General features: G+C 37.6%; 1 protein-coding gene across 1 annotated transcript in view; it reads right to left on the bottom strand.

Moving 5' to 3' along the window:
* The window catches only part of LOC149274431 (astacin-like metalloendopeptidase), a 55372-nt gene extending 43483 nt beyond the window's left edge, over positions 1-11889 (bottom strand). The window contains exons 1-11 of the mRNA XM_089505530.1: positions 11811-11889; positions 11245-11358; positions 10629-10757; positions 9609-9726; positions 9226-9404; positions 8449-8530; positions 7745-7872; positions 7399-7514; positions 6906-7131; positions 6249-6367; positions 1422-1509 (exon numbers count right to left, since the gene is read on the bottom strand). Of these exons, the coding sequence (XP_089361656.1) occupies positions 1422-1509; positions 6249-6367; positions 6906-7131; positions 7399-7514; positions 7745-7872; positions 8449-8530; positions 9226-9404; positions 9609-9726; positions 10629-10757; positions 11245-11358; positions 11811-11889 (1378 nt within the window). The remainder of the gene's footprint in view (positions 1-1421; positions 1510-6248; positions 6368-6905; positions 7132-7398; positions 7515-7744; positions 7873-8448; positions 8531-9225; positions 9405-9608; positions 9727-10628; positions 10758-11244; positions 11359-11810) is intronic.
* Positions 11890-15144: the final 3255 nt, after the last annotated feature.

Here is a 15144-nt window from a genome sequence, read left to right on the forward strand (position 1 = left end):
GTTGGGGCAACGACTACATTTTTTGATTTATATAGAAATCATTTTCACAACTTCATAGTTACGATCTCCTCCCTCATGTGTGATAGCACAGATTTCCACACAGCGTAAGTTTGCGACTGCGTAAACCTGAGCATTCCGTCTACACACAGCTGTTTGGATGGAACGTTAAACCAGTTAGGGTAAAACTTACTCAAAACCTGTACTGATGTACATTTCAGTGACCCAGTACCCGGTACACAGTAAGACAGATCCCAATACCTGGCGCATTTAACAAGAGATGGAGAGTCCTTCTTGAGCTAGTGCTCCTTGGCATCAAGAGAACATGTGGCACCTGCACAGACACCATCACCGGTTTGATGCCACCACAGCAATCAGTGCCAACTATTTGAACCCCTGACACAAATATGATAGAACTTGAATATACAGAACATCTACCAACTTAGTATTTTGGAGAGGAACCCCAAACTGAAATGTATGCCGACTGAGCCTCTCCTGACAGTGATATTTATCACAACAGCGCAATACTGTTCAGTGAGCCTCAGCCCATCTGCCGGATGGAACAGCTGTTACCACGTCTTTAAATCTCGGTGTCGGAGGCGTGGACACCCACCAGTTTAAAATTACTAATTTCTGAATGAGATTGAGTAAAATCAGGGTTTTACACAACATTTTTACTCTGGTTACCATTCATGTTTTCATCGCAACTAGAAGCTACATTGATTCTTTGCAACTTTTCAAAGGATCTTGGGATCACCAAAATTTGGGGGCAGATCCTTCAAACCTATTGAGAGCCAGGACAGTTATCAATGGGTTAAATAAAGAAGGGTTCAAATGCAATGCAATTGTACTTCAAAATGGTATAACTTTACTTAGAGCATGAAGTAGAACATATAAGCAAAGGCAACAGGGACATAGAGAAAGCTATTCTCCTGTGGCTCTTATGATATGTATCACCTTTACTCGCTATTGGCTAAGGCCCAAGTTGTGACAAACATACAAAAATGTCATCTCATCGTATAGACAATGCAGAATAAATGGCCAACTTGGGTCTGCCCTCCAGGTGAGATACCTTGAAGCTCTGGGGATGTTCCGTGTAGGCATTCGTTCCGCATAGAATATTCTTTCTATGAAGCTGATGACATTTTTCACCCTAAGTCACTAAGCCATAAGCCATAAGTTACCCGCTATTTCTGGTTGTGATTCTTTTCAATGAATCAAGTAATAGGATTCTTGAAGTGAAAACCAACCCCCCCCCAAAAAAAACATAAAAAAAGTCACCAAAAATATTTTTGCAAAAAACAAATGCATAAGAAGAATAATACAGAAATAATAAATGGTTAATCTTGTATATCAGTCTCTGTACCATTTACTTGTACTGAATGGAACTGGAAGTAAGGGTTTAGTATGCATGCGCAACTTACCTGAAGGAGGCTCATCTCTCAGGTGTGCCGGGATCTCCTCTTCATCTGACCCTGCATGTTCTTCTTCAAGGATTTTGGTATTCGGTCCCTGGGGGGGGGGTTGACAATGTTATAGAGGATATTAGACTCTGTATATCAGAGTATGATGTCAGAGTAACACTTCACTCTACAGTATAGTACTCCCAACATACCAACAACAAGAGTACTCCCAACATACCAACAACAAGAGTACTCCCAACATACCAACAACAAGAGTACTCCCAACATACCAACAACAAGAGTACTCCCAACATACCAACAACAAGAGTACTCCCAACATACCAACAACAAGAGTACTCCCAACATACCAACAACAAGAGTGCTCCCGATATACCAACAATAAGAGTGCTCCCAATATACCAACAATAAGAGTGCTCCCAATATACCAACAATAAGAGTGTTCCCAATATACGAACAACAAGAGTACTCCCAATATACCAACAAGAGTACTCCCAACATACCAACAACAAGAGTGCTCCCAATATACGAACAACAAGAGTACTCCCAATATACCAACAAGAGTACTCCCAACATACCAACAAGAGTACTCCCAATATACCAACAACAAGAGTGCTCCCAATATACGAACAAGAGTACTCCCAACATACCAACAAGAGTACTCCCAACATACCAACAAGAGTACTCCCAACATACCAACAAGAGTACTCCCAATATACCAACAACAAGAGTGCTCCCAATATACGAACAACAAGAGTACTCCCAACATACCAACAAGAGTACTCCCAATATACCAACAACAAGAGTGCTCCCAATATACCAACAATAAGAGTGCTCCCAATATACGAACAAGAGTACTCCCAATATACCAACAAGAGTACTCCCAACATACCAACAAGAGTACTCCCAATATACCAACAAGAGTACTCCCAACATACCAACAAGAGTACTCCCAATATACCAACAAGAGTACTCCCAATATACCAACAAGAGTACTCCCAATATACCAACAAGAGTACTCCCAACGTACAAACAACTAGAGTGCTCCCGATACACAAATAACAGTACTCCCAACATACCAACAAGAGCACTCCCAACATACCAACAACAAGACTACCCCATTAACACATGTAGTTCTAGGCTATTTAATCTGCTGATGACTATGCTGAGTGCTGCTTTTTGCCAGAGGGTCCTTAAAACTATAGGTGATCATATAGTAGCATTTCTATATATGTCTGTGTGTATGCCTGTGTGTGTGTCTTTGTGTGTGTATGTCTGTTTGTGTGTATGTGTGTGTCTGTGTGTATGTCCGTGTGGATGTCTGTCTGTGTGTGTGTTGGTGTGTGGATGTATGTGTGTGTGTGTGTCTGTGTGGATGTATGTGTGTGTATGTGTGTCTGTGTGTATGTCCGTGTGGATGTCTGTCTGTGTGTGTGTTGGTGTGTGGATGTATGTGTGTGTGTGTGTGTGTCTGTGTGGATGTATGTGTGTGTATGTGTGTGTCTGTGTGTGTTGGTGTGTGGATGTATGTGTGTGTATGTGTGTCTGTGTGTGGATGTATGTCTGTGTGTGTGTATATGTCTGTCTGTGTGTGTATGTATCTTTGTGTGTGTGTCTGTAAGGGTATTCAAAATATGTTTGACAGATGATGTAGATGATAGGTAGATTTTCCATAATATTAGAGGCACATGACCATTTTAACATGCCATATATCAGTGTTTACATCAAGCACAGTGGCCCCCTGACATGGTCCATCTAATGACATCACATCACCCATCTCCATGACTTCCTGTCCGGGTGTGAAGGTCTCACCTTCATGGCTGCAGTCTGGATGCAGAACTCCCCTGGATGACTCTGGATCCCCCTGCTGTGCGGGCCAGGAACACTCACCACATCCACTCAGTACGCTGTGTGTGTGTGTGTGTGTGTGTGTGTGTGTGTGTAAACACAGCTGGGGGGCGGAAGTACGTCACCGGAGTGCCAACCAGCTTCAATGCAAATTGCTACGGCGGCCATCTTGTGTGTGGCAAAACAGCCTCGCGTCAGCATCAGCACCAGCACGTTGGAGAGCTCCCCGGTCTGCCGCCCCGCGCGTGCTGGAAACCGTGTAACATGTATAATGCAAAGTGTGTGCGCACGCGTGATCTGAACCCACAGCACGAGCTTTAAGACTTCTTTGTCCGGCTATATCAACTCCCTGACTGTTTGAGGTAGCAAAGGATATATTTGTTTAACCCTGCATCTACCATGAATATCAACACAAGAACAACAATTTGCCCCCCTAAACTAATTGATCCACTTATACATAACTTACTATTACAAGTGACCGTTTCGTATTTGAATCCATGCATTTGTATATGTCGTATAAATACAAAAAAAATGTTGCCTTTGATATTTAAACATTATTTCTTTTTTTTTCATATTAAATGAGCAAAGGTAACCCAGGGTTGTAATGCCTATAATTAAACACTAGAGGTCGCCAGTGCTCCAGTTTATTTCTCAGCCTAGGCATCCTGATGTGGTTTAATCACTCGCTGTATGACCCCTCACCATCACACCTATCTGAGCTTGTTGGAGATCCCATTCCAAATCAATGGACATTAATATGCAGCGGGTCCCTCCTTTGCAGCTTTAACAGAGCCCACTCTTCTAGGAAGGTTTTCCACGAGAAATTAAAGTCTGTGTGAATTTGTGTCCATTTAACCAAAAGAGCATAGGTGAGGTCAGACGCTTGCGTTGGACTAGAAGGCCTGGGTGACAATCAGTGTTCCAATTCATCCCAAAGGTGTTTAATGCGGTTGACTTCAGGGCTCCATGCAGGCTACTCAAGTTCCTCCAAGCCAGCAAGGGAGGGCTCATATAATCTGGCCCTGGGGGCAAGTAAAGCCCATCAGCCTTTTGTGCCTACCTCCTCTGGTAACTCACAAACACTGGCACACATATTTACATACACACAAATGCTCACACATACACACGCTAACACACATACTCACACAGAGATTTACATTAACACACGCATACATGTTCATCCACACGCACACACTTATACATACACTTTCACTCTAACACACATACTGCCTCCCTTACCCTCTCACTCCCTCCCTCACCCACTTACCCACCCAGTGTCTCGTTTTTACCACGGGTCACGTAACATTATCTTATGTGACCCCTGTGTTCCCTACTAACTACTATGGTTATGAACAATCACAGTCTATTAATGTCCGCCGGTCAAGGCATCCCCACCCTGCCATTTGTCTACTTTTAACAAAACATAATTAAGTGATCCTGTTCTTTTTTAATGGTAAACTATTCTACAAAATAGGAAAACAAACTAGACAGGATGCACAAATATTTCTATAAAACATACAGAATACTGATATTGTAGTTTAATGACTTCATTCCTTCTGCCCCTCGCTCTTTTATGTTTACCAGAAAAAATATTCTTTGAAAAAATATTTTGTACACAATAGAATATCATCATTTTTAAAAAATATTTTATTGAAAAAATAGTTAAATAGCAGAAAAAAAATTGGGAAACGTTGCAGACATGTAAATGTTGCAGTACGAATGTAAAAAAATGTAAAAAAAATGTAACATTCTGTGTTTCTAAAGATCCAAATAACTTGTTCTTTTTCCTCATAATTTTAACTCTTCAAAGTGGTCGAACTGGATGAAGAAAAAAAAATTAGAAATATATAAATTAAATATAATGTTCTTTGTCAGGTTAAGCAACGCATACTATCATAAATAAAACAGTCTTTAAAATGTGAAAAGTGTTCTTAAGAAATGTTGAATAACACAAATAGTGCCAAAAATATCTTAACATATATTGGTTATTAAAAAAAAAAAAGTTATAAAGAAAATGCTGATTTTCTAGCTGTATTTTTACACATGAGGTTCTAATGTTGCCGAATGGGTCTGATCTAACTCTATGTTACTACACAGCCCAAAATAAGTCAATTTATTTAGATTTTTTTTAAAGGCTCAAAATTAATTACAGAAACATGCGTTCACTAAAATTCAGGAGTTTTGGGGCATTATACATGGTAGTAAGTGCTTCCACAACATTCTAAAGTCATCATGAATCACGGATGATGTCATACCACCTTCCCATGGTGGGCTGTATTGGTCTGCGGATCACTAATAACACAATTCTGTACTATTTACCAAAAGAGTATTCAGCCCGGAATCCTTTATAATTTATCCAAACGTCGCTGTTGAATTGTAGCAACAAATAGTTCCCGGTGGACTTAACAGGCGCAGGGAGCTCGGTGAAGCTGCAGAATTTTCCCAAGAGGGATGAGGTCAGGGCGCTTCCATCGTAAACGGATAAGTAGTCAGAGGCCCGGGCGCAGTCAGAGGTGTACTCCATCTGGAAGTCGGTGAACTTCAGCGAGATCTAGGAGCCGACGGACCAAGAGGTTAACCGAGGAAATTCCATGCAAAAAGAAAACAATACTTTGGTGCGGGTATAGATCCAGATTTGTTAATGATGTTTTGGTTCAGTTCGTTCCGTTTTATCCGTTGAGTATTTTAGAGGAGATACTTGATGTTCCTTATTTATCGGGTTACTTCTTATAATTTTGATAATTGTTGAGTGCTGCTTTTAAATTTTATTCCTATTTCTTCCTATTTTTTTTTTATTTTTCTGTCTATTTGGACGGCTGTACTCCTTGGCGCATTGGAGTCTTATTGTTGTTAATACACATAACAGGGGTTATTGGTTACACAATCAAACATTGTCTAAATGGGTTATTTTATGTAAAAAAAAGACTTCTGATTAGGCATTGATGACATTTTTCGGTACATTTGACTGAAGTTCATGCTCACCTTGTGGTCCGAGGGGGCGATGATACTGAAGATGCAGTTGGCAGAGTTTGGGTAGTTGAATGGGAAGCCCGGAGATGTAACGTTACCATTGTCCTTGATGAATGTCCCCCCGCAAGTCACTACAAACAGAAACCACAGGTCACATCAGGGGAAGGGTAATTAACACATTGCCCCGGAGTTTTTGCCCCAGTCTCAGGGTCTCGGGGGGATGAGGGGCAAATTCTTAGTATCGCACAGTGACTCCTTGCTATTTTACCCGGCTGTGATCATGTATAAGACTCCTAATTGGTGTTTTTTCGATCAGTATGTTATGGGTGATATCCCTGCTTGAGTACAGGTGGCTCAATTAAGTGCATCAAGCTTTCCATGACGACCGGTATTGGAGCCGTTTGGGTAACACATTTGGCGAGTCACTACATTTAATCTCCACGATGGGCTATTAAAGGGTTGATATTTAGAGGGTCTCAGGGTTCATTTAGAAAGTTCCCACGTATGCACTTTAGCCATTGGGTCTCACAAACCAATGGAGCGTCAAGACAGATGGCGGCTTTGGATAATGATCTCCACATATTGGATGAAGCAGACTTTAAGCAGAGATAGATATCATCTTTATGTCTACTGGAAACCCATACGGCAAATACAATGTCGCGTCCGTACCAGTGCTGTATGAAGCCTTGAAACCCATTCCGTTCATTGCCCCGTCACTGGCAAACTCCAAAAGCATCAGGTGTTTTGAAGCTATCAGCGGAGGGAGTTGTCCGGTTCCGCAGGCCTTTTCCAACAGCAAAGGAGACGATCTGGTGGCTCCGTCGTAGACCCTGATGTAGTCCGAGGCACAGTTTTTAGAAGACTGTACATCAAAAGCATTGAAATCTAGCGATACCTGTAGTAAAATAACATATATGTTCACACTATTAAACGCTAAGTAACATACTTTATAGTCAAACCATTGTCAGCAAGAATAAATGGGTCGTATAATCATCAATAATAAGGGGTATGCAAAAGCAACCGCTAGAGTTCCAGGCGCCACAGGTTGGGGGCCATTGGTTCATAGTAAATACAATCATCAATTAATAACTTGCTGATAAACATTTTTAAACATATTACTATGTTTTGTAATATATTTGATGCAGATATTATGATGCCTTACCTTACCGGATGGGAGGCGGATCAGCCAGACACAGCTTGAGTTGTTGGGGTAGGGAGAGGGGTAATTGGCGGAGGTCAGAGATCCATTCGCTTTAGAGAGCACAGAGCTGCAGACATCTGTAAAGAGATCATCGGGGGTTAATAAGAAAGTCACCTCTGGAGCGCAAACATAAAGCATGACCAGTTATGTTTCAAATTATTAACTCTTTGCAGGGTATGTAATAATACCTGCGCCACAATGTAGCATTTAAAAAAGTTTCAGATCCCCAGCTGTTAAAATACAAATCCTTCTAGAATGCCCATGAGCTTCTATCTATGTTCCAGAGTGATCTAGAACGTCTACGTACCACATTGGTAGAGTCGGTTTAATTTTGCCACATCCAGGTTACTGACGCCATATCTCTGCCCGGTCTCCACTGCCGGGTTCGGTTTGGGTATGATGGTTGCTTGATCGGATGTGTTAGAAAAGGCGTATCTGTTGAAGGATATCAGATGTATCACAGTTTGACTCCATCATTCCCCAAACCTCTTCATTACAACATTTATCAGCTTATGCCAGGGAGACGATGGAGGCCATCGCAGGCCATACCAACGGGAAACTGTTCATTTTCACAAATATGTGTTTAAAGGAAATTAAGAAATTAAACTCAAACGGGAAAAAGGTGCAGATCTATATTTTAGGTTTTTTTCTCAAAGTTCTAAGTAGGTTATAAAGTTTATGTAGTCTCAAAGGCAAGGACAGGGAATATAAGATGCGTGTGTGATGCAATCATGATTTAATTTCTATAAGAGAATATTGTGAAACAATTTCAATTTTTATTTACTTTCTAGCAAATTGACATGCTTTTCCATACATTATATATATATATATATTTAAATTTGTAACTGGCTTTGTCACCACTGAATATACCTAGATGAATACTAAATGATTTTATTTCCCCCAAAATATTTCCATAATAATAATTTTTCTACTGTTTAAGTTAAGGACAATTGTCACTACAATAGAACGGTTTCCTTAATATGAACACACGTAGTCAATGAGGTTACCCACCTGCCATAGTGCATCACTGAGGAATAGTCATATTGCAGACCCAGGTTATTGGTGGGCATTTTGTTAAAGTTGCCCCTCTCATCTGTAGGATAATAAAATAAAATTGATGCATAGTATGAGATGAGGAACCCAAGACATGGGGAATAAGGAAAGACGTTTGTGCTACAGTGTATCAGATGGATTCATGCACCGCTTACCCACCACGGCATTAACGTGGTCTCTATAAACCAATATACAAAAAAAGCCAAATCTCGTGGCTGGAGCATCGGCAGGATAAAGGCAAATCATACATTTGCTGAATTGGGGGTTATATAAGATATTCAAGTTGAAAAATATCTTTGCATTCTCAGCCGGTGGCTTCTTCAAGAAGGTCCAAGATGGCCCTGCATAATGCCTGGTGAATAGGGCAAGATTCCTTCGAGGTCATCTCACCATTTTAACTGGGTCACCCTAGACATTCTTGCAGGAGAAGCTCACCAGATTTGGCCCTTCATAACATGTCGGTAAGTTGAAATTCTCCTATATCCTGTAAACTCCTGGTTTATTGAAAATGTCAAGAAATAATATAAAAATAATAAAATTATATATATAAATATTTTTTTTTAATTTTCTTTATTTTAAATTTTTGCACAGCATATTATTTGTTCTCATTTTTAGTTATGCCTTCGAGTGGTTGGAAAGTACACCATTGTGTTTGCTGCACTTTTTAGGGACGGTTCACTTTTCTTTGTCCTGGTTTAGTGAATAGACACCGAAGACGACCGCTCCATGTCCTACCTTCTCTGATGTATTTGTATATGATGTCCACGTAGTCATCGCGGTCGCTCCTGTTGTGCTCGTGGATGAATCCCAATGAATGGAGAACTTCGTGTTGGATAATTCCGTGTGACATACATCCAGCTCTGGACAAAGATACGACCTGACCTCCTCCTCTTTTTCCAATGACGGACCAGCAGCTGGCGTGAAGATAACACCATTTATTTAGTAACACATTTTAAAATGTCGCTATTTCTGGGCAGAGCTGCAGATGTTAACAAATTCAGATCGTGTAATTATTTAAATCTAAAAATGTTAATGAACAGGATAATGCTCTTAAAGGGACAGTAACGTCAAATGTATGCAAATTCCATCTTCAAGCTAGTCTCGCTCTGCCACCATACCCGCTTCCTGACTCGATGCTCACGTAGTCGCTCTCCTGTTTCTGTTTCACAAAGCGGACACAAGTCAGTGTCATGAGCTCCTCTAGCGCAGCGTTAATCATAGCTCTTTCATGTTCAACTAAAGGGAATGGGGAAAAAGAAAGGGATTTTTTATACTTTCCTCTCCATGAAGCTCTTAGGATACAGAATCCAATCATAGATTTTTCAACAAGAGAGCCGCAAGACACTGACCATACACACACCCACTCACATTAAAAAAATGAAAGGTGTTGATCCACTTAGGATTGATTACGTTATCTTGTATGTCAAGCAAATTACTCTCATTAAAGGTTTAAATATATAGAAACGAAGAAACCTTTAAGGAGATTTTTCAGCTTCTATGGCAACAATCTATCAGCGTTTACTTTTGTATCACATGAAAATTAAGTGTTCCCTGCAAAGGAAAACATGAATCAACCAAAATTGTACATGATTAAATAATTAGTTTTGGGAAGGACATTCGCAATGGTGATTATAATTCTGAAATAAGATACAAAAGCAACCCTGTTACTTGCACCTAAAACAATTTCTTGCATCCGCCATTTCCTCCCGCAAAAAACAACAAAAATCTAGTTTGTTACCTTATTATCATCCACCTTGACAATTGTCAACCCTTCTGGTTAGTGTTCCTCTGTCTCGTCTCTCCCCTGCAATCTATTCAAAATGCTGCTAGGCTTATCTTTCTTAACAATTTTAAATCCTTATACTAACATAGAAAGCCCTCCATGCTCCTCTTCCCAATCCTTCAATTCTTCTCGTGGACTAAGGCTTTCCGTCTCTCTTATCACTTCATCTTTTTCATGGTTACAGGACCTCACTTGTGCTGCCCCATACCTCTGGAACTCACCCAACCTCTACCTTTCACTCTTCCTCTCATTATTCAAGAAAAACCTCAAAACCCACTTCTTCAGCGAAGTGTTACGATCCTATCCAGCCTTAACAACAATGCTGGTCCCGCGTGATCCATAGGATTTAACTCACCATAACTGGGAGACAGCTTGTATGCGACGTAGACTGCCCCATCGCTGGATTTTGGCCAACGACAACAAATAATGGCGCTGCGTCCCTGTCTCAAGGCAATGTCTCCTTCTCGCAATAAGATATTACTATCTGTTCCAAGAGAGAAAGAGGTCACAGTGACACAATTTACGAATCATTCATTGACGTACATAAATAGGCCCAGAAATGGTTCTATTCAACACAATATGAACGTATGATTAGAAGACGTGTTGCTAAAGTATAGCAGTGCTGGGTGATACAGCTACTATGTAGCAAATGTCCTAGCCTTCCTACATTTGGTATGATTGTACTGGTAGGGATCCAAGTCCTGCCATCTTGGTATTGTCTTCCATTGTCTCCATTATCTGGGACACCAGTGATAACTGGAGACCATATGGTTTGCTTTCCACCATCTATGGCTCCAGTATACACTAAACACCAACACTAAAACCAGGACCCACACCCCTACAAACACAAAGAACTATGGATATAACTACTATTCCATTGATGTAGACAATATATGGTAATGGATAAACAATATGGTAGTCATGATATAGCAAATTTCCCGATTAAGACTTGGGTCACCCTTGAGTTTTACCTTTATTGGCTTCTAAGATTTTGGCAAAGATGTCATCTGATGTGGCGTTACTTTTCTGCTCTGGCCCTTGCAAGGTTTCAAGAGATGCCAACGTTTTTTTAATTTCATCTATCGCTGCAAGAAAGCAAAAATAAAATCAAGATTTGATCAATCAATGCATCATGCTCAGAAACAAGGAAAAAGTGGATTTTTTAAAGAAAAAAGTAAAGCAACACATACTAAAAATCATAATACTTAAAAAATGTTTTTTTAATTTTAAATATAAATAATCAACTGATTCCAATTTTAGAGGCAAACGGAGGACGTACGTTTAGAAAGTAATTGCAATGAATCAAAACTCTAGGATTCTGTGAATCTCACTTTCATTTTCTTTAACATAAAAATATCAAGGTTTTGTTTAAATACGGTAATTTACAGATGGATTATGAAACAGAGGGGCATTTTTGAAGCAATTTCTTTAGAATTTATAAATGCTCTTTCGCGAGTCTCATAAATCTCGCTAATGGAGAAAAAAATGTAAATTGAGCTATGAAAAATTAAACAATTTTTGAATTTTGAATAGTTACCTTTTTTGGAATTAATGAGCTTTTTGAAAACATCCGGCGTTGGACTTGGCTTAACCTCCACTCGCTCTCCTAAATACATTCATAAAAGAGTCATTTTTAATGCACTTCTCCCAACCGTTTTACGAAAACCCAAGTTTTGATACATAAAATGATACATCTGCCTCAGTGTGTCAATCTGAATTATACAATTATTCTTAAGTAAAATATTATTTTTGAAACCATTCATTATTATTTAATAAGTAATAATAATAATAATAATTATTATTATTATTATTATTAAATGATTCATTTAGTAATTATAATAACTTCATATCCAGAAGTAACCAGAAGGTGAGGTTTCAATGGGTTGTTTGCAACAATTATTAAAAGCAAATGTTGACGCTTACCATAGATATTTACACCGTTGAGCTGAAAAACAAGAAGGGATGAAATTATTTTTTTAATTATTGCAAAGATTAATTTGTATTTGACCATGCAATTATGTAAGACATTCTTCTGCTCAACAGAGGAATATTATTCTGCTATCTACAAAACTTCCTTAATTACTATATTAGTTCCGTAATTATTATATTACTAATAATAACATCGCTTCTTTAATTACTATATTCCTACTCACGATTTACATGATTTTTTTCTCCCACTAAATTACTCCACTTTTGTTAAATTACCGTTTGCTAGAAGCAGGTTTTCTAAGGAGGAGAATTAAGGACTGGTTTTGACACATTTTGCTTACCTCTTTGCTTTCCTTTAAAACATAAAATTTGACGGCAGAAATATTTGGCCCACCTAGCCATGCATGTTTTTATTTACCATTTAATTTTAATAATCATTTTTGGTAACATTTTAAACCAAATAACTCCAAAACAATTAAACTGGTCCAAAAAATAAAAAGCTCAATCTACTGGTTGTAATAAATGTTTTTAAGTATTCTAGAAGCTATGAAAATAACAATTCTAAGAATATTCTATATTGGATTATTAAATATGTTTTTAATATAAGGTAACATTTTAAAGATGACTGCTTATATACTTTGTAAAATGGTAAATGGTTTACCTACCACGAGAGGGACAGCGTCTATCGCCTGGATTATTCTTAAAAGGACCCCCAATGTAGACGCCAAGTCCATACTTAGTCTTGCAATTTTAAATAACCTTATTTCTTTCCCATTATTTAAGCTTTTATATAGTAAGCAAGAGAGAAGAGTCATCCAATCAACTTCTAAGAACGTCATGCAAGAAATGGCCAAGGGGGGGGGGGAAGGATTCTTGTAAGACCCGTATTAAAATGTTTGAGCCAATGCAAGGTTACTACAATTATAAACCATTAGGTGTTATCTCGGTTTAGGATTCTACGGGAATAAAAGATACTATAAAGGAAAGATGATTATCGTAACCCGTTGTCTGTATGGATTCTACTGTTATTTATTCAAAAATCTTATATCACCCTTAACACATATACATACATATATATATAAGTGTGAATATTTTGGGATCACATGATGATAGGCACTCTTCTCCTCAATTGAAAAATTAACAATATATTTTTTATATTTTTTGTCCATTATTTATATTCTGTGTTGTTTGCATTCAAATAAAAATTAATTTCAAATATCTGGCTGGCTTTAATAAAAAGTATCTCCCAAACCAAAGCTCAAGAGGTTATATATATATATATATATATATATATATATATATAACCTCTTGAGCTTTATATATATATATATATATATATATAAACATTTTCATAATTCTTTATGCATAAAATTCACATTTTTTATTCCATTCAAAATGAATGAATGATTCTTTCTAATTATAGGAAGAATAGGAAGCTATATCTTATAGCTAACGTGAGCGCCGTCTTTCATCCAGGTCAGGCTGTTGCACTCCATGTAGAACCTGTCGGTTTGGTGCTTTACACTATTTATACATTAACATAAAGCCATTAAACGGAATGGTTATTTGCATATCCGTGAGATCTCAGGTTTATGCTTCCAAAGGCTTTAACTGATAAATGGGTTTCATTATCATGCTCAAATTGGTTCACACATCCATAATTTACAGGTTTTTTTTTTAAAGACTTACCTTTAATTGGTGCTTTTTTTAAAATGAATACAATCTTTAAGATGGTGACAATTAAACAGGAAACCTGTTGTACTGGAAGTAATGACTCGTACTTTTAGCTGACCCCTAGGCAAAGCCATAGGGGCACGGAACTAATGTATCTAACTAATGTACCCCCCCATAAAATGTAATAAAATAATCATATGTTATATGTTATGTACAATAATTGTTAATCTAATGCACACTTTATTTCTTTATGAAAATTCAATAAAAGAAATATTTAAACAAAAAAAATAATCATATTAATCTATAAAATTATATGTAATCCACAGCAATTCACTAGCAAAAACAATCTCACAAGGTAGACAATAAAAATTAGTATATAATCCCACACTCTATGTAAAGTAGGGTAACATTTTATTTCATAAATGTACAAATTTGCATGAAATTAAAATGCTAAGAAAATGTTCTGAATTAAAAAAAACTATATTAAATCATTGATTACTATTAATAGAATATATTACTGATATAAGAGAATATTTATCTTATCTAAAGTTACATCAAATACAATTAGACCTACATGGGTGGCATTTTTACCCCAAAGCAGATTTGATTTTAGGACTATTTTTTATTTATTGTCAGGATTTGGTTGAACTTTCAGATTTTTTTCTCTTTTTTTAATAAAAAAGTGACAATTATTTTTTTATTTAAAAACATAAAATATAAAATAAATACAAATATTTAATATATAGATAAAAATATCTCAAAAATCTCATCTACTTACGTCAACCAAGATTTAGTGAACAATCCCATCATTGGTGATGCTGCAGGTTTTGAAAATGCATAATTACAAACTATTATTAATACAACAAAAAAAGCCAAATAAAATATATTTAAATAATGATTTTTGTTAAAGGACTGAAACATTTATATTGCTAATTGCAGATGCAAAAAAATACAACTAACAAAACATGCTGGGCCCTGGTGTTTATGTGATTTGGTCACTAATCTCATTAGGTAAGCAGGAATTTAAAGGCTGGTAACAGGTGGATGCAGGTTACATGGAACACATACTGATTTAAACAATTCCCCATAATTTTAATGAAGACAAGGGTCATGTGACCTTTATTTATAGAATATTAATAATCAAATGTTTTGATTTGCAGAAAATGCAATTTTTTTTTCCGTAGTAGGAGGTGATGACCAGTTAACTGCGCATGTTACAGGTAATCCACCTCTGACTGTACGCTACAGCCACACGTTCACAAGGTCTA

Source organism: Sceloporus occidentalis, unplaced genomic scaffold, assembly GCF_023333645.1.
Source record: "Sceloporus occidentalis isolate IW3139 unplaced genomic scaffold, rSceOcc1.0.p SCAF_331, whole genome shotgun sequence".
Classification (NCBI taxonomy): domain Eukaryota; kingdom Metazoa; phylum Chordata; class Lepidosauria; order Squamata; family Phrynosomatidae; genus Sceloporus; species Sceloporus occidentalis.